At 42.4% G+C, this 20,671-nt stretch overlaps 1 protein-coding gene across 1 annotated transcript in view; it reads right to left on the bottom strand.

Moving 5' to 3' along the window:
- Nucleotides 1-20,671, bottom strand: part of acbd6 (acyl-CoA binding domain containing 6) — a 29,336-nt gene that overhangs the window by 4,343 nt on the left and 4,322 nt on the right. Inside the window, exons 4-6 of the mRNA XM_061077878.1 lie at nucleotides 20,112-20,188; nucleotides 16,279-16,384; nucleotides 13,516-13,605 (exon numbers count right to left, since the gene is read on the bottom strand). Coding sequence (XP_060933861.1) covers nucleotides 13,516-13,605; nucleotides 16,279-16,384; nucleotides 20,112-20,188 — 273 coding nt within the window. The remainder of the gene's footprint in view (nucleotides 1-13,515; nucleotides 13,606-16,278; nucleotides 16,385-20,111; nucleotides 20,189-20,671) is intronic.

Raw genomic sequence — 20,671 nt, 5'->3', positions numbered from 1 at the left:
CATCAACAGGAGATTCACTTCTTAATCACAGCTCGTGGCTGCCTTTGCGCCTCATAATGATGATAAATGGTCAAACTGTTGCCTCCGGTGCTGGAACAAGAGGAGCCGCTCAGCCGAGCACAGTGGTTTCAGATTAGGAGCCAGCAGGCGCCGTGACATTTGCCTTGACGCTGTAAAATGTCACTGAAGTGGAAAAACTACCAAATTACTAAAACTGTTGCAGAGAAATTAATCATTCGTCTTTCCACCTTTGCCCTTCTAACAGCACATCCTTCCTGTGTGGTCACTTCCATGTCCTTCCTTTTCTTTCTACCAATCCTTCCTCTTCTGTTTCCTCTGACCTCCAAACCACACCTCCCTCATTTCTGTCACCCAAAGTCATCTCGCTCTCTTTTTCCATTCACTCCTCTTTCTCCCCTCTCTCTCCTTGCATTACCACATCCACCTTTCTTGCTCTTTTCCGTTTAGTCCACTATTCAATCTTGATCCCTTTCCTTTTCAAGCCTCCTTCTTGTTCCTCCTCTTCTCCTTCGTCTGTCTCCTGTCTTCCCTCTCTGGGTGGGCCCAGTGCAGAGTGATCCTATTGTTGTCCCTCTCTCTCTCTCTCTCTTGCCCCCTTTCTCTCTCACACACTCTCAGGGGCAGCACTTCAGGGACCTGCTGATTGGATTAGAGCTTTCTATTCCCTCTGGGTGGATCACAGAGCACAGATGCAAATCGCCACCAGCGTGGAAAGCGTACCGTGGTTAACTCAAGACAACAATGCTGTCTGTCTCGAGTTGAGTTGTGTGATGTACTGCGGACGATGTGTCTGTCTCTCACAATGATGTTGAGTTTAGAGAAGAGCGGGCAGCACAGAAACAGAACCAAAACCAACAAATTCAGAAACAAGAGGTATTAAAAAATTTCTGTAAAAATAAAATGAAGCTGACGTGGGAAAAAATATACCTTACTAAATTTGCCTTTATTTTACTGCATAGAAAAAAAAAACACAATTGGCACATGGGGACAGTGACAGCTGTTTTGAGCTGGGGCCAAGTGATAGACCTTGACGCACATAAATACATACAGTTATAATTAAAGTGTAAGGGGTTTAAGCCCTAATCTGCAGCAAGCGTTAATCTGCAGTTAGTTGTTCAACGAGCACACGCACGCTCGCACAAAGCAAGACTGAATGACAGATAACTCACAGGGAATAGAGATAGTTACTGTGCAATGAGAACAGAGCTCAAATTCTGAGTTTATCAACAGGACATTCATTTTAAACTACTTAGAAAATATATTTAATTGTACCTGTTCCGCAAACTTTACTTTTTTGGTTTCCATCAGTTTTTTATCATCATAAAGTGAATATGTGGGAATTATGGAAGACATCAGGCCCTGGAAAAAATAAATTTTTCATACTACTTTATAAACCTAGTAGAATGGCACTCAGTAGAGGGCATATCTCTACTAAGGCCCAACTGTTCCCATATTAAACCACATTTAAGTTGACTAGATCCATATTTTATTTGAATCAGATAAATATCAGTCCCCTTGACCAACATTGAATAGGTTCTTTCTTGGGCCATGCCCCACACCTCCTCAAAATCACATGGAAATCAGGAGTCATTTTTGCATAATCCTGCTCGATAACAAACAAGCGCAGATAAAAACATGACCTCCTTGGCGGAGATATAAAACCTATTGGAAAAACCAAGAAAATAATCGGTACATTAATCGACTATAAAAATAATAATTAGCTGCATCCTTCAGTGTGATTAAACGCAAAAAGAAAATTCAGACATTTAGTGTTGTTAACTGCACATGTGTGTGTTTTTGAGGGAACAGTTTGTGCGTGCCAGTGAGCGCGTGCAGCCTCCATGCTTCCTGCATGTTCCTGTGAGGGGTCAGGGGCCTGTCCTCTCAGCCTTCCCTAATGCCCCTGGATCCAGGACGGAGGCTTGATGGAATCACAGGAAATTGGATTGTCTTCCATTTGCTTTGGAAGCAGCCTGGAAGAGACATCCCCCCACCACCACCACCCCCACTCCACAATACCTGCAGTTAGCTACCGTAGCATCCCCCTCCCCCCCCTCTCGGGTGCACCCCTGTTCCCATCCCATTACTGAGGCATGTAGCACTGAAACCCCTGCTTTTACATGTCATCCAAAGTTTCCCCTTGCGGTGCAGAAACGCTGGACTGGACGTCAGCAGAGTGCTCAATAAAAGGCAGCTGCTTGCACAATAGCAGCAGCAGAGATCCAGCACAGTGTGGTACTGTATCACCTTAATGGGTGGAGCAATATGCTTAGGAGCAGCATGGATAGGGATTGATCTATTAGTACAATTGCAGATTTGCTGAATTTAAGTCACACCAATCTATCATTTCGACCAGACAAATGATGTGAAGCAAGATGGATGAAAAGGAATGAGAGGAAATCATGGATGCATAGAGAGATCTGGCAAGAGGTCTTACTTTTTTAGTTTTATGCCTTAAAGATCAAAATAAAGTCCAAAACTGATCCAAGGAAAGCAAGAAAAAAAGCCTGATACAAAATGATTGGGTGTGTGTGTGAAAAGTATAATGGGCCCAAGAGTTTTGTTACACTCAGATTACTCCAAAATGAGAGTTCTGGATTTTCAAGACAAACTCAAGGTCAAAATGAGGCCAAACAGGAACAAATAGAAACCTCGTCTGAAGCACGTTTTTCTGCACAAAGGAGCTGTCACAGATATTCTGTCTATTTCCGGAAAGTGGTTACACTTGTTTCCTCCGTCAGTCTCACTTCACAGATCTCAGACAATATGGGACAGGGATTCTTTAAATGTTCAACCGGATCTTTGGTTCATACCTGCATTAAGAGGAGGCAACAAGGGCGCATCAGAGAAGAAAAGCTTCAAGGTCAGGGATACAAATAGGACGTAGAAGTCCCTTGAGTCTGTGTCCGCTCTGAACTACGTTTAATTCATTCTGGGTTTTATTATTCTCGTCTGTGTCCAAGCCCAAGAAGGGATTGTGGGTAGAGGTCTGTCAAATCCACCAGCAGCTGTGGAGTGTGCAGCAGAGAACACAGAGTGTGTCGGTATTTCTATGACTGTGGAGTCCCAGTGGGTTCATGTTTTCATATCATGCCAATCCAGGTGCCAACAGTACTCAACAACAATGTATGGGGGAGTGAAGTGGAGGCCACTGTGAGGATTAATCTATTTAACACCATTTCTTTATGCTGCTAAAACAAAGCATTTCTTAAAAAATGAAAAAGAAAATGTGGTAGTTTTTCTTATTTGTACAATTTGTCTTATATCACTTAATAAGAATGGTGTCCCTCTTAAAAGTAATAATTTAAGTGGTGTTTATTTTTGTAAAGGACAAAAAAATTGACAACCAATAAACCATCTTGTCATTCTGAAAATGTTTAGAATAACTGTAGACAAACAACATATAGGGAAGATGATTGACAGTCATCTGTGACTTCAATGGCTGTCGCTGTAATTAAATGTAAGGGATCATTTCAAAATATTCCAATGTTTCTCTGGTGCAGTGGTTAGCACGGTCACCTCGCCGGGTTTGGACCCTGAAGGTCGACTAGGATCGCTCTCTGTGGAGGTTGCATGTTTTCGGCTTCCTTCCACTGTCCAAAGACAGGTAGCTTAGGTTGATTGCAGACTCTAAACTGCCTGTATATGTGAATGGCTGTGTGTCGCTATAGAGATGTTGTCAGACATGAACTCTGGTTCATGGACATCCTCTGGAGTTTGCCTTTCACACATGAAGAATGCTGCAGGAGATTGTCCAGGTCAGACGGATTCACAACAACAAGAAAATGTCAGTAGCTTTCAGGTGAAGGGTGGCGCCTGAGCATGACTTTTTTTTTAAATAGTTACCACATCAACCCTGTTTTAGGATCCTCTCACTGGCTGCCTGTTTATTTTAGGATTGATTTTTAAATTATTTTAATTAGTTTTAAAGCCAGGCATGGGCTGGCCCCTCCCTATATTTCCGACCTTTTATCTCCCTACGAGCCAGGGCGCAGTGTGAGATCCTCTGGTAAGGCATCGCTCGTCCTTCCAAAGTCTAGGAAAACCAAAGAGGACAGAGCCGTTGCTGTTTGGGCCCGTACACTGTGGAACAATCTTATTATAACTTTTCTCTCGTTTTTAGTAATCATACTATTGTTTATCTTCAAAAACGTTAATTGTATTAAAAAGTACAAAAATAAAAATAAAGGTATTATTACTACGGAGGCACAACATGACGTGTAAATGTTGCTACACATTGGCTTAGGCCCCTCCCAACCCTGAAAAGGATAAGAGTCACAGATAATGGGTGGATGGATGATGACTTTCACTAAATTGGAAACCATGGTGAAACACTGAGGTGTCTTCAACTGCAGTTCCTCCAATGACCACTAAGAAAACTGGCTTCACAAAGGAGACTCCGGAGTTTAAAGATGTGATTTAATCTTGCAAGCCTTGTTTTACCTTTCCCACTGTTACATTTACTTCACCACTACTTCCTCTCTTTTTCCATCCCTCACTTTCTACAACATTATTCCTCTACATCTCCTTTTCTCCGTGTTCTCTCTTTATTTCTCACATTTATGCGTCTAACAAACTTTCTTTGGGCTTTTCGTCCTCTCCATGGCTCGTCCTCTCCTCGTCCCCCCCCCCTTTTCTCCCCCTCCGCTGTCCCTGACAGCAACATTAAACAAGTGGGGAAAAATGGACAACCAATTATGATTTATGATCAATGCATGCAGCAGCTGCTGACTTTTATAATGACAGTGGCTGGGGGAGGGAGAGAGGGAGAGAGACAGCGAGCGGGCGTGAGTATGTATCAGTCTCAAGGGTGTGTGTTGGGAAGATGAGGGGAGAATCGATAAGCGACCGGGATCATTGGTATGCAGATTCCAGTGGATAGCATTATGATGAGCAGGTGCTATCAATCACAAGCAGAGCGCAGATTTGAGCAAGATGGAGGAGAGGAGACCCTTCTTTCACCGGGTCACATGTCTGTGGCCAGAGCAGCTACTGTGGCACCTGCACCACAGACCAGCAATCATCACAACTTACAATATCCACACTGGTGGTCTTTCGCTTTTACACCTTATGTTATCACTTTCACACACTTTACAGACAATGGTTTGACGGTTTCTTTGTCTGTGCAACAGACAATTTAAAATTGTATACTTTGCTTTATTCAAATGTCACAATTATAAATAACCTCCACTATTTTTTAGCTGGTTAAAGAACAGAAAAGGCTAAAATCAGGCTAAATCTACCAAAACTTCCACAATACTGTGTCACACACACTATAATATTCTTACTTTCACTCTCAAAAGTAAAAGTTTTATTATATGCACCAACAAGAAACTACACTGTAACTTTGAAAAGAAAAAACTGAAAACATGCTAATTGTGATAGATTACCTTTCTCGTGCAAGTCTCTAATGGATTTTGTGTCATAGGACGAACAATGCGTTACATTTCAAGTTGGATTCACGAGTCCATGAAGAGAAAGACTTTGTAAAGTTGGATCCGCATTTCCTGGAAACATCTGCAGTTAAAAATATAAACTTTACGAGCAGTCTGTAGTGTTGTAATGCCAATATCTATAAATGTGGGATGGAAACCAGAATCTACAAAGGAATGAAATATATTCTGGTGAAATGGAGTAAAGGACAAATTGAATTGTACTGAATAAAAAAATATGTGGTATGACATGATCTGGACAATATTAACCAGTAATGTGAACTAAACATGAAGTGGATGCACCATCACAAACCAACACGATTTGTTTATGACTAAGATGTAAGACAGGGCTTAGCTTGCACATGAGGTTGGCCTATGTTTGCTGTGTGCGTGTGTGTGTGTGTTTGTGTGCATGTGCTTTAGGAAGACCCCCTCCCATTGTTAAAAGGATCTAGAGACTGAGGCCAGCTCTAATTGAATCTGGGTCTCCTCTGTGAGCAGGGAGAGGTAACCTTGCCACTCAGCGTGTGAGCATTGCCACCCACGGTCAAATTAGCCTGACGCCAAACCCACTGCTCTTCAGACCTCCTGGGAGCGTCCTTCAGGTGCCGGGGTGATCCCCCTTTCCCCTCAGACCCCCACCTGCCATCAGGAAAATCAAGGTTTGGGGGGAGGAATCCTAAACCATTCAGGAATCCTGGGGAGGCCAGGCCCAAAGGTGCTGTACACCTTAGATGTCATCCAAGTATAGCCCTATAGCTCAACCCTATGGGTATGGAAAAAAGGGTAACACAAGTGTATAAAGCTGAGCACAATCTCAATGCAAATGCTTTAATGGGCGGAATACACCTTTACACACAACATTAAGAGTTTCTTCACTTTATCTGTCACACAAAACGAATAAATCCTCTTGTTTTCCTCTTTTAGATTTCCTTTTTCTCAAATCTGCATCTCTAACCCCGTTACCCTTTTCGATTCAGGCATTTCATGCATATCCTCCATCCTTCCACCCTTCCCTCCCTTCCCCATGTCGCCGGGCTTGCTTGTTCCCGTGGGACACCTTAGCCTCCATTAAAGCCATCACGGAGGAGGATAAGGTTTGGGCTGAGTATTAACATCACCAGAGGCCCCCGCCTGTCCTCCAGCGGCCCATCGATGATGTTTAAAAAGAAATATATGAAATAAATAAATACATAAAAGAGTGTAATATGAAAATCAATGGCCAGGCAGCAGGGGCTGCGTCTGAGGCATTTGGAGTGAGGGACTCATAAAGCTGAGTACTGCGGGAGACTGATGGAAGGCAGAACACTTACTTTGTTTATTCTCTCTCCTCACCCCTGTCCCCTCCCCTCACTGTCTGTATCCAGCCCTCACTCTCTTATTCTCTCCCCACCCCCCTCTGTCTGAGGCGGTCGAGGACAGCTTTAATGCTCCTGACAATTTATGTGGACGGTTAAGAACGATGGAAATCAAATAGTTGAGTGTAGGCAAGGCCCAGTGAGTGGCCAATAAGAAAGAAACAACAGCTGATGATGGCAAAGAGGACTGTTACCTGCTGGAATGGCTCTTTAGGCTACACTATTACTGTCAAGTTGCTGGCTCTTTTTTGAGTGCTCATATTATGGATTCATAACTGTGTGTGTGTCGGATAGGCCCTTTTAACACAGCACGGCAACAGCTCTCATTTCAACGAGTCCAGCTAATGTGCAGCAAGTACTAAATATGAATCCCATAAGAGCGGCTCACAGTGTGGCTTATAAAGCATCAAGTGGTTTGTGTGGTGGCTATGGTGGATTTAATGCGTGTGTGTGTGTGTGTTATACCTCACTTGGTGTTTTCTGATGAATCGACTTTCGCTTCAGTTCAGATCGATTAGCAGAAAATTAATAGGCATCTCTTTTGGTTATTGATCAATCATGTGAGCCAAATATTTGCTTGTTTCAGCATCTCCAATAAGACGACTTAGTGTGTTTCTCTATTTTATAACATTGTAAAGTGAATATTTTATATTTTATGGAATTTTGGTCGGACTGAACAAATTTAAAGACGTCTCCTTGGACAGACAGATTGATATTGTAAGTTGCAGCCCTACTTCAGGTTCCTATTTACCAAAAAAACTTCCTTTAAGACTACTATGCATTTACAAGTGGTAATCATAAAAAGAAATATGATATCACAAAATGTCCTAAGAAACATCACACTCCTCTACATTAACAGATCTCATGGTAACTTTGTTATTTGAATGAAGGAGCAACAAATAATACTTGTGCTGTCACAAGGGTATATGGATAATATTACTGGTGTCAATTTATATTGTGAAAGAATTTCTTCTGTAGAATTTAAACCAAATTATAAACCAGGAACATAGGAGATAAGCAGACAGGAGTGTAACCAGTGAATCAGATTCCGGACAAATAAAAGGATTTTCACCACACAGATGCAAAAGTTATATTAAATGACCATAAAGCCGTTCTGCGGACTGAATGGTCTGTTAACATGACAGTAATCACTGTCTTGACTACACATTGTATTTTGATAAATCATGCAACTTTACTTGTGTTGTTTACTTTACTCTATTACTAATCTCCCTCCATCGTATTTTATTCTTTGAATTCATGGTTTATTCCTTCTCCTCCACTAACCCAGCATGCTCCCTTTTCTTTCTTCAAGACCCTATATATTCTAAGTATGGGTTACACAATCACACACACAAGTGCGGCTGGACGCACACACACACACACACGCACGCACAATTATGACAAATCTTGCTGAATATTTGTTATGACTGGGCTGACTGAGCCATTAGTTATAGGAGGCATTGCTGGGAAAGGGGAGGGATACAAACGTGTAATAATGCCTCCACCGTAGAATTTCAATCAGCCACCATGGAGTGTGTGCGTGTGTGGACGCGTGTGTCTGTGTGTATGTGCATGTGCGTGTGTTTACCACTGTGAACACACAAGTAGTTGACACCACAGTAGAGGACACAGATGAGAGGTTTGGGGGCTCTTTGTTTGCTACACTGCAATAAGCTCTAAAGTGGCTTCAATAGCTGCATAGTATCCACAAAAAAGTAGAGGGTATTATTTAATTTTTGCTGAATGTTAGAGTGAAATTCAATAAATATTGATACCAGTTTAATATTCTGTTTCATGACGAAGGTGCATGAGCAGATGCTAATGCTTAAATTCGTTCAATCTGATTAAAATGGAATATTTTCTTTGACATGCTACTTGATTTGTGAGCCGAGGATCTGGCTCATGCATAAAAACCTTATCTAAGAACATGTAAAAATATAAAAAAAATTTTTTGTAGCTTTTAGCTGCTTGTAAATTGCAGAGTTCATAATTACAAGAGAGTCTGACTTTTTTTTTAATTATTAATTTGACATGTAGAATGTCCATATTCTTACTTTTTAGGTGACAGAGCCTGACTGGTAATAGATCTTTGAGGCTGATATTTGAATATTTTCATATTGAAGAAGTCGTAAATAAGAAGTGAGCACGATATGTACAGGATCGGATGCTTTAGACATGAAAAATAAACTTGTCAACGCTTTCTGGTGATGACGCTGCTCATAAATAACCTTGAACACATGTTTGGCATTCTGTACAGCATTGTTATTGGCCATCACGCCAATACCGACATATCTGCAATTAGCTAATATCAGCCGATATATCAGCCCAGCCAATTTATGTAAAATATCCCTTTCTATTGCACATGTTTCCCACGTTCATCACTGAGGTGTGACAGCATGTGCGTATCAGTCGTGAATCAGTTTCACATGCACTCATGAATTCACTGTTCGGCTCCAATATAAAAGATAAATCATCTTTCCAACTCCTCCCACAGTACACACAGAATATACCTTTTGAAACAATCTTCCATGCACACACTGACTTTGTCCCAAACACAAACTGTTGATACCACACGGACTCTCCAGACACACACTGCAGCCTCCACATATAGACTATGTGTATAAAGACTTGTTGTGTGCTCTCTAGCCACCAATTGTAGGCTGCCCAGTCAGATATTTATTACTATTGATCTAGCTGGTCCTGGCTGGAGACTTTTGTTCTGCTACTCGAGGCTCTGACCTCAATTAAGTTATGAATTTCTATCTGATAGACTGGGAGCGCTTAGGGCCTGCCGCGGCCGTGCTACCACGCTGGATTAATTAGAATTAGCGGTGCTGCGAGTTGCCCTCTCCGCCTCATGGATCATGTTGTTTTAATACAAAGTAGAGGCAGAGGCAGGGAGGGACGGAGTGGAGGGGATGGGATGGGAGCTTGCGCAGGGAGGGGATGAGGAGTGATGAGGAGAGGAGAAACAGAAAAGGCAGATAGAAAAGCAAAAAACATGCAGGAATGAGTCTAGTATAAAGCATGTGAGATGGGTCTGTGTGTTTTGAACACGCACTGCCTCTTTCTCTTATCACCTCCTCTAATTTTAAGTCTCAACGATGTTTCCTTCCTGCCATTGTGTTTGAGCTGCGCTAACCTGCATCTCACCTGTCCTTCCTCTTTGTCAGCCTAATCCCGCCTCCGTCACTTACCCTCGCAGTAATCGCTTTAAGTCAGACATTGTGTAAATCTACTCTGGGGCCATTCCTGACCTTTGTTGTAGTCTGAAAAACACCTCTGAACCAAAGCCCCTGTCTTTTCAACTCCAGTTCCCACATATGGGGACATCCTATATATAAGCAGTGCATCCCCATAGCAACCCGAGAGCTCGTTGGGAGTGTCAGAGGAGGGTTTGAGATTTCGCCGTGAAAAGGAAAAGTTGTGTCTGTGTGTGTGGGATGAGGTTTTATTGTAGCTGTGGGTGTGGGATTACAGCGTCTGGACAGAGAATGACCACAGGGAGTGCGGACACACACAAACTCAAGTCTAGACCACTGAAACAACACACTCTGCAGCCTCTAAACAAAACAAATAATCACCACAAATTACCAAATTCTTCAGATATTTCTCATTTCTCGGTGGCCTTTCTTAAAACAATGTTTTTGCTTTGGTGAACAGTAGAGAAAGTAAAGTCTGTAGTTTTTGTGCAATGATTATCCATTCAGTGTTTAATAGTGTCTTAACACAAGGCAACTACTGAAGAACTGTTTTTAAAAGTTTAAAACTGAATTAATTTAGATTCATTCTTTGAAAAAAATGAAATTGGACCATATATTATTGCAAGGCATTGGCAACTTGCCATTTAAAACTTAATGAAGAAGAAAATGTGATTCGATGAAAAGCTACAGAATGGCTTCTGAATGTGAGATTGTAAGGCCGACAGTGAGTAATATATCAGAAAGAATTTGATTAGTGAAAAAGTTAATTGATCAAAGAATCAGACCAAGAACTTAATGTCAGCTTTTGCTTATCGTAAAAGATATTTTGGTCATGAAAGTAGTGACTTTTAAAACAAAGTCCTTTTTCGTGACACTTGTTCTCTTTAAACAAATCTTACTATTAATATTCTGTTGTCAGGTTTCTACTCACTGCAGACGTGATATGAAGGAATGCCCTTAACTTAAGCTCATTTCTCAATAATGCTCTTAAATACATTCTAGAACCCAGAACATAAGTCCAGGGTTTCAGCCTTAATTTCCATTATTATATTAAACCAGGTCTTATTGTCATGTTTCCCAGTCATTGTTGTCTGCCCCAGTTTCTCTGAGAGCTGAGGGAGCAGTGATACAGTGGGAGACGGGAGGTCGGTGGGGGGGGTACAGTATGGACACCAGGGCTGGATCTACAGTTGGCAGGTGGTAGAGCTGTGATCTGCGTATTCGAACACACAGACAGCTACCTATTATAGTCCCAGCCCGCCTTGATCCAGGATTAACTATCAAACGAGCCTTTAATGCAGGTTACCAGGGTTTGGGAACAATTCACTAAAACAATCAGTTGATTAATTTCAAACGATTTCCCTCCTCTGCCAAGCAAATAATAATACTTTTTGCCATAACTGTGGAGTCCCCCTCCCCTTTTTAATCAACAAATTAAGCATAAATCATGTTTGATCTTTATTTACTGGTTGCTCGGCAGTTGGTAGAGGTCAAGAGAGATTACTGGTCTCTCTAATAGCCTGCAAACAACCCAAACATTCCTCTATTCCTCTCATGAACACACACAACCTCAGAGACTCTTTGTTTCATGTGACAGAGGCTTTGGACAAAAAGGACAGAAGCATAAAACTATCCGTAATTTTTTTTATATTGTTCTCCAATACAGAAAAGTTGGTCCTTTCCTTAACTTTTTTCCCTCCTTTTCTGTCGGACTCTCACACAAAAGGATGTCCGAGCAGGTTCTAATGAGACGTATATCGTTTTGTAAGCTTTTCATAGTGAGATAATTTGGCATTGCGACAGAGTGATATGATTTAGCTGACTATATTTTTCTCTCAGCCACCTCAGTGCCACCTCATAAATCTGCTGCAACCACCAGAGGTCCAGTTCCTTTAATATTCAGACTCGTCCCCGGCCCGGCTCCCTCAGACAGGTGGGGAGGTCCTGATGGACTGAAGGCATGAATTCAGGCAACGTCGGACTCTGACTGGCTCTATCGTAACTCCAGAAACTCACATACACATATTTGCTAAAAATAAAAGGCCCATTCTTAATCCAGATTTTTCATTAAACACTAAATTACTGCCATCTTCTCCTAGTTTATTCCTCTACAAATGATATAAAAGGAAAAAGGAACATTGGATCCCTTTCACACTTTGCATTTTGATATACAATGAAGTAGGGGAAAACTCAGCCATGCAATATCCCTTGACCAACGATTAATGTTTCCTTCTTTGACAGCTGAAAACTTTTGGTATTTATATTTTTACATAATTCATATTTTAATGATAGACACGTGACTGTAAATACACTACTTCATACCAAAGGACAAACGCCTTTCGCTATACATCAACCCTCCTCCTCTGTCATCTTGATATGGCTCTAAATCATCAGCGAAGTGTTTTCGTAGTTATCCCACTGTTAAGTCCTTTATGAACCATTCCACCACAAATCCCCTCCCCGCTGCATTCAAAACAAAAGGGGTCTGGAGCATGACCACAAAAGAGAAAGTCATTTGTGAAATGTCCTGATTATGTGGGTTGTGCAACGTAAAACAATTTGCCTGATTACTTCCAATTGATTGTGCCTTACTGTTAAAGCCTCAGCGTGCAGCGCCGGTGAACTGCACTATGTCGTGCCGCTGGGCAGGGAAGAGGAGTAATTTCTCCGATGTGCAGCTGAGCCAGCTTACAGCCAAAGCTAAAGCCTCCTGGATGCGGCTAAACCTTGGGAAGGCTAAACAGCAGGCTAGCTACCAGCTAACTGTGTCTGTTAAAGCCCTGGGGGATTTGTCTGTGGCACAAAGTGAATTAAAGGTGACCTTCTGCGAGGGTGGGAGAGGATGGAGAGAGAGGAGAGGAGGGCAGTGGGGGTGCTGAAGATGTCACTCTTTTTGCTTTGGGTTTACATGAGTGCTGAGCGGTGTTATAGGAAAGACTCCAGACACTCTCCTCTCATCTCCATCTATTACACACACTGATACCTGCTCATCCACACTGGAACTGACCTCACACACAGTCTGTGGTGACTTCTGAGATGAAATCCAGCAAATACACCTCAACACACACATGATACCGGTTTGAAAGAGAAAGTTCAAACCATTTTTACAGTGTGAATCTGTGTTTTACATGAATGTGCTTGTAACAGTTGGAGTTGAAGTTGGGGCTCGTCCATTACTAAGTCCAGTTCTCAAACTGTTTATTGTAAAAGGGGGCTACTCGAAAAAACACACAGACCTGAAAAGATACTCCAGCTCTGGGGTACTTGCTCGAACCACCCGTAGAGGGTTTCTTTTCACTGATGTTTTCAAAGAGCTAAATACTTCCTGCAGCTGTAGCTTTCCGAGAATGGGGGACTCATTTGGATTCTCCATGTGGATTAGTAATACATTTCTAAATAAATGTTTTGATTGGCACTAACTCAGAGAATTTAACTTTCACGCCAGAGCCACCACTCTATGAAGAGCATTTCATGTCAAAATGCAGAAATGGAGAGACTAACCTGACTGTTGATGTCTGCTTTGTGCTGCAGTAATACAGACACCAGCTCCTTGTGTCCTCTGTCACAGGCCCAGTGCAGGAGAGCCCGACCCTGTGAACACAAAACACACAAGTGCAAACCATGAGATTACCAAGATATTGTAAAAAGTTGCTCTGAGCAAAGCTTTCAAAGTATGACCAAACATTTAACAGCACTGGAGTCTTTAAATCAGCTTTATTTCGTGAAATTCGATGTATGCAACCTATAAATCTCCTGTTCCACACCTCTGTGTGTGTAGTTGTGTTGCAGAAACCCTCACACAGTCTGAAAAGCTTTACACACACGCACGCACACACACACACACACACACACACACACACACAGTACTGTTATTTATCTTAGTGAGGAAACTCATTGAGATAATTAATTTCCTAGCCCTCTTACCATCACAACTAAATGACTAACCCAAACCCAATTGAAACCATATACCTACAACCATGTCTTGATATCCTCTGTGTGAATAAGGTATATAACTCAAAGGTAGAAGTACAAGGAGACACACACGTATACATTATTCTCTCCCAAGGTTCAAGATCCTTGTTCTAATAAAACCATGCAACCTCATTTTTCAGTGAGGACAATTAGGTAAAGCAAACTTGCCGAGTCCAATTCTGTTGCTTAAATCATATTGATCACCACGGCTGCATGGTAAAATGGATACTTATGAGCCAGTCCAGAATACCAATAAGTTGGTGTGTCTCTCTTCCTCTCTCTCTCTCTCACTGGTTCCTGCACTCTTGCAGGTGTGCTGCTGTTGACTGCTGGTTCCATTTTCACTGAAGACCAGACTTTACTACAGGGAACTGCACTAACTCACTATTACATGAGCTTTTGGGTGTTTCAGTGATTAAAAATAGTCTGAATGTGTCAAACAGTATAAATGTGGACTGTTCAGGTGACCACACAGTTTTCATGAAGACTGCATAACTGCAGTGTCCAAGGTTTGAATCTGGATGTGGACCTTTGCTGCATGTGAGACCCACCCCAAGAGTTTGGACCTTTATACCGAGGTTGGCAAACTCTTTCTCACTGCGACAGAAGCTCTGCTGTACAGAGGAACTAACAATGGTAGGACATCTTTAACATAGATAGAGAGATGGACAATACATTCACCCTGCAGTATGTATGTATAGTGTGTAAATTCTCACTGCTACTTTCACTTCATCTCTCTCTTCTATCGCATGCTCTTTCTCTGGCTCTGTCCCAATATATACACTTGCAGTTTTGCACGTTTGACTCAGAGGCAAGTATGCAAAAAGTATTCAAGTGTGTTCCTTATCTGAAAAAGATGCAATATACAGTAATACAATGCTCAAATTGCAATGTTATAGCATCTTTCTATTTAAATAGATAGTGGTTGATTCTGAATTCAACATAAGTATGACAGTTGTCTCTTTCGGCTTCAGGTAAACTACGCGGAAAACCCCCCAACACATTCATATAAGTAGTAATAAGCACAACGATTATTAGACTGTCTGGGCTTTTAAAAAACAACCATGATTGAAGTAATCAAAAAGACACAGTAGGGACAAATAAAGTAAATATAGTGCACACTGGACACTGTCTCCCAACACAGAACTATAAACACGTTTTCCTACCTTGCTAGTAAAAGGTTTTGTTTGAGGTCAACACTGGTATGTTCTATTTTTGGAGGAATAAACATTTAAAGTGTCAATTTGATTAATGTCAAACTATGTCAATAACAATGTACGGTTGTCAGGTCTTCCAAAGATGATTATGACTTATTAATCACATACATAAAAAATCTGACACTGACACTTTCTTTCTATTTTGGTCCAGTAATCACTTTCCAAAATATGTTATCATACAGGAGGATGTATCCTGTTAGGACGGTGATCGTGTTGATCAACGGTAATCCTTTATAGCTGCATGTAATAAAACTATTACTGTTACGGTTGGTTTATAATTTTTTGATTCTTATTGTAAAGCCAAATAACTGTTGTTTCCAAAATATATGTCATTAGTAACAGCAAGTCAAGAACAGAAACATGTAACACAGGTGGATATTTGTTCACTGACACACTGAATATCCGCTGAGAAGGAGCCGCTCTCTGTGTCCATCTCTCTGAGCTGCAGAGGCAGATCAGGCCACTTGCTGATGATGAAGCTTCACCATTGCCCTCTGCTGTTGGGGAAGCAGCACTGCAGACGAGCACACAACGGGATTACAAGAGGGATGGAAGTTTCTCTGCTGCTGTGGACCCTCAACCATCTGGTGTTTGACTGGGAACTCACCAGCCACCTGCCTGCTTATCTTAGGAGAGGCAGTACTGACAGAGCAACCATTTGGTCCTGGCTGATAATGAATCAAGGACAGATGACTGGATTTCATGGTCAATCCACCAAACATGTTGCAGTGTTTATAATAGCTGTTCATACAGTTTACACACCTCTGTCTGGGGAGGTATTCCCATGTGTTTGTGGCCTAAAACCATTATGCAATGACTGCAAAAAAAAAAGACCCAGTGACCTGTATTTTACGTGATGGTCATTTTTATCTGCCCTTGTGCACGAGGGGTCAGAGCACCAGACAGCAAGCATGCAGCTGGGATGGATTCAGTGTATTTGTAAAAGACACTTCAGCAAACTAAACGTGTTGTTGAACATCATTACTGTAGTGACGGGTTGATTCCCTTATTCTACTCCTGTCCTGTTACATGCCAACAGTTCAGTTTCACTTATCTCTTTAAACACTGTAGTTACCTCTTCGTCTTTAGCGTTGACCTCCACTTTCTGGGAAACGATGGCCTGACTGATATGGTCGATGTTGTTGTCCCTGCAGTAGTCAAAGATGTTCTTGTCCTCTTCCCTGAGAGAGACACAGAAATGCAAACACAGAGAAAGAGAAAGGAAAAAATATACAGTCAATCAGATGATGTTGCTTTTACTTTTATTTTGAGATGTGTCTGATATTTTCACAACACGTCTCACGCCACAATGCAAGGGAGGTGAATTGAAATTCCTTTGAGGTGCTCACAGTTTAACAGTGTTCGCGAGTCTAATCTTTAACCAATTTCACGTGCTTCATCTGTTAAGCGGAGGAAAGCAAAAACCTGTTACGACAGTGTTTAGTCATCAAACACAAAGTCATAACAGATAAAAAAAACACATGATTCACTCAAAAGCAGCAGCCACACGTGCCTCATCCCTCGGGAACACTGACAGACGACACACGCTCACAACAGCACCATCCCAACTCTGATTGTATCTCCGTGTCTCTAATCACCTCCTGGCATTGGGGACAGGATTGAGTGCGGGTGGGAGGCAGGGTGCTGGGGTGGCGGAGCCCTGCTGGGTGAGGGGGGGAGAAGGGGTGAAATCCCATTTAGAGCTTTACGCCTTTCCCCTCTCGCTTAACCATGCCGGCCATTCAGATTAATTGAATTTAGTGCTCTATTGTTTGACAGAAATCCCACATGCCCACCACTGTACCACTCCCACACAGTGAATCAGTCATCCCCAAGGCCAAATCCCCCTGTTCCTGACTGTGATGCCTGCTAGCTCTGCCTCACCGTGGCCTTACCGCTCCCCCAGCAAACACCTGGCTCCAGCCACACAGGAGCCACTGTGGGAGGCTGCACAACATCTTTCACACAGAGGATGTTGTTAAATTTGGTGGGTAGAACATGGCCTTAACATTGCTGTCATTGTTAAACTAACTGACACTTGAGGCACGCGTCTTGAAGTATGCTTTGTATGCCGAAAGAAAACGTATAAGTAAAAAAAGGTATAGTAAGTGAAACTAGAAGGGCCCACTGGTCCACTTTAATCTAATCAAGCTTCCAGATATCAGTCCCCTGTGCCTGATTTTTTAAATCAGGATCCATGAATTATTCCCAATAAGGAAATCAGTGAAAATGTCAAAAATGCCCTTTCTCCCAATGTTAAAGAGGGAAAACAAATTCATGGAACCGCCCCCTGATTCGGATCTGCAAAAAACTTGAATGGCTTTTTCCCTGACCCACAACACATCCTTTCACCAAGTTTCGTGATAATCCATCAGGTAGTTTTGGCGTAATCCTGCTAACTAACAAATAAACAAACAAAAGCTGATGACAGCACAAGCTCCTTGGTGGCACGTGGCAGTAATGATAAAACCTTAGGCCAAGTCCAAAACAGAGACCACCAGTTTTCTCAGAGAACCTTAGCATAATTCCTCAGCCCCTGTGAGATTCTCTGTTCCACAATAAGAATCCATCCTCAAAACAAAACTTAAACCTTCACCCATGGGAGATCTAGACATTATATTGTTTACTGTAAGACTACAGAAATGCCAAAAGTGACTCTAACCACAGACACAAAGTTCTTTAATGAACCTCTGCTCTTCCTTTTCTTCATCTTTTCATCAGCACGCTCTCTCCCTCTCACTCGTCTGGTTCCTCCCTCTCTCTCGCCGCCGTTCCTCATCAGCCTGTGATGAATTATGAATAACTCATTATACTTTTATCACAGCTTGGTTATGTATGAGCACATTCATTTACATACTCCTGATTACCAGCACTATGTTTATTCATGATTCCCCCCCAATGTTGGGCCACACCCACATCCTTGTCTGATGGCCACGGTGACCCCAAGTGTCCCTGATGTGTGGCCACCATCCGTCTCGCCTGGCAACTAATCAATAGGCCAGCTCATCAGTCTTTCGTCAATGGTTCAAACGGGGCTGACCTGACGGGCATGCCACACATGCTCACGCATAAGAAGCGCACACACACACAGCTAAGTATGCAATGTAAAGTTGTATAAATAAACGCAATCACCAAAATAAGCTCACATATGAATGTAAACACCTGTGGCCAAACACACACACACACACAAATGGTTAATGCGAGTACTATAAATGACGCGACATCCACAGTGCCGCGGTGCATGCTGGGAAGGTCCCAGGCTACTTTGTCTTCACAACAGCTGGAGAACCTAGGGTTTTGTTTGTGCGTCTGTGTGTGTGTGTGTGTGTGTGTGTGTGTGTGTGTGTGTGTATTGTGCTATCGTGTGTGTTTCCAGTCTGGTGTACTGGCAGATATGTCCTTCATCCATCAGGCTAAATTGGCCACAGTAGTGGAGAACACTCATCTACCTGGGCTGAGCTTCACTGATCAACACCACGGCCACACCATCCATCACACACACACAGACACACACGCGAGCCCACACAATCAGTCATCACATCTCCTATAGGACCCTGGTCTACACTCTCAACATGGCTGAGGTCCATGTCTGAACGAGGAACAATGAAAAGTCACATAACTCAGCCACTGGCTTCCAGCACCGCGAACACACAGCAACACCTCCAGTGTTTATCAGTATCCGTTAACTAGGTGGGTGAGAGAATTACAAATGTAGCATTCAAATCCTCCTCAATCACACACTGATCAGCTCCGTAGCCCAGGGATATAGAAAATCAATCCCGGCTTTGTCGATATACTCGCCCCATACAAACACATTCTGAGATCTAGATGAGCAGTGGGCAATGCAATTAACTTTGTGTCTGGTTAACAGGTGCTTAGCTGTTTAATATGGAGTGGGTCTGTGTGTGTGTGGTTATGTGTGTATGTTTGAGGAAGAGGAAATTGAAATGCAGCGGAGCAGTGAGTGTGACAGTTCCGGGAGGCTGTGCATGGATTTGGATGCGATTGAGTCGACGTATAGAGGCAAGTGTATGTTTATGTGTGCACACGTGCATAGGTGCGTGTACATGCCATGCTAATGACTTCCTCCTTCCCGGTGTCCCTCAGGGAAAAGCTGCGACTGGATATCACTGCGGGGAGCACCGTTCTGGGAAAACCTGCTGTGCTCGCATCCCTCCGCTGTACACCGCCTGTCTTCATCACTCACCCCCCGGACCACCCCCCGAATCGCAACGTAATTAAAAAGGGGGAGACACTGGCTGCCTCTTCCCAAGACTGTGCATACTAATCACATACTGCCATTTAGGAGGAAAACCTGCAGGATTCACACATCTCATTTTCATCTCCAAAAGAGCTCTTTCTTTCATTGAAATGAAGATGAGGTTTTTCAGCTTGAGTAACTCTGCCAGGCAGGAGTAAATGGAGAATATATTTCATTAACATAAAATCAGAACTGTATGACGTCTGCAAACCCTAACTGAAGTTACGGTCTGTTGAATATAATCAAACACGGCATGGAGACCATAGGTTAACAATGCCAGACTCTGACTGGGTTTACCTATCTATTAAATTAGTACGGGATTCACAACCGGAGGAAAAAGCTGAGTCTGATCAAGAGTCCTTGAGATCTGGGCAGGACTCTTTGATTCTTTGGGATCTGAAAACAGAACCTGAAATCACTGAACTGAATAAAGAGTGTGTGTTATTTGGCACAGAGTAAAACACTCAGTGTGTGTCTGTGAAACTCATAAATACACTACGGTCATTCACTGTTTAATCAATGTAAACAACCCTTTCTGATGTATGTGTAAATGGTCTCTATTTGTACATTTCTATTCCCTGAGCCACAACTGTGTTTGAATATGTGTGTGTGTGTGTGTGTGTGTGTGAGACTCGTGACGTAAATACCTGATCATCTCTTCCTGGTATAGGGAGCTGACTGCTGCTCCTCCGAAGCCTGTTCTCCTTTCTGCTCCTTGTCTTTCCTGTCAAATAAAAACGTCCAGACATAAAAGATCAATACTCACTTTTCACACAATTGAATAAGAAATGTGATGTTTACAGATGTTCGTCACCGTTAACAAAACCACCTCTTGTTCAGTAATAGTGTTGCCAACCTAGTCTAGTTTGGCTGAGTAGTTCTGCAGCCTGTGTTGCCATCCTATATGAAAAGAGGCACAGACCGAACTGTTTTGTGAGCTAAGTGCAGAACAAAAGGGCTGGTATCGTCTATTCACCGTGAATGGCTTTACCTATAGCCTCCCCCCTATAGCCACTGCAAAGCCAATGCAAGTCAAAGATAACATTCAGAACGTGTAGTTTTCAGACACTACTTGCTGGGGCTTTAGACATGACCTCACTGGCAATAAATAACCAACAACATGCAACAGACCAACATAAAATGTATTGCGCCTTAATTTGTGGCTGTTGTTAATCTTTTGTGTTTTCATGGAATTCCATATTACATT

Source organism: Limanda limanda, chromosome 9 (assembly GCF_963576545.1).
Source record: "Limanda limanda chromosome 9, fLimLim1.1, whole genome shotgun sequence".
In the NCBI taxonomy this organism is placed as follows: Eukaryota; Metazoa; Chordata; class Actinopteri; order Pleuronectiformes; family Pleuronectidae; genus Limanda; species Limanda limanda.
The sequence above is the reverse complement of the archived record's forward strand: the minus strand, read 5'-3'. Positions and strand labels throughout refer to the sequence as shown.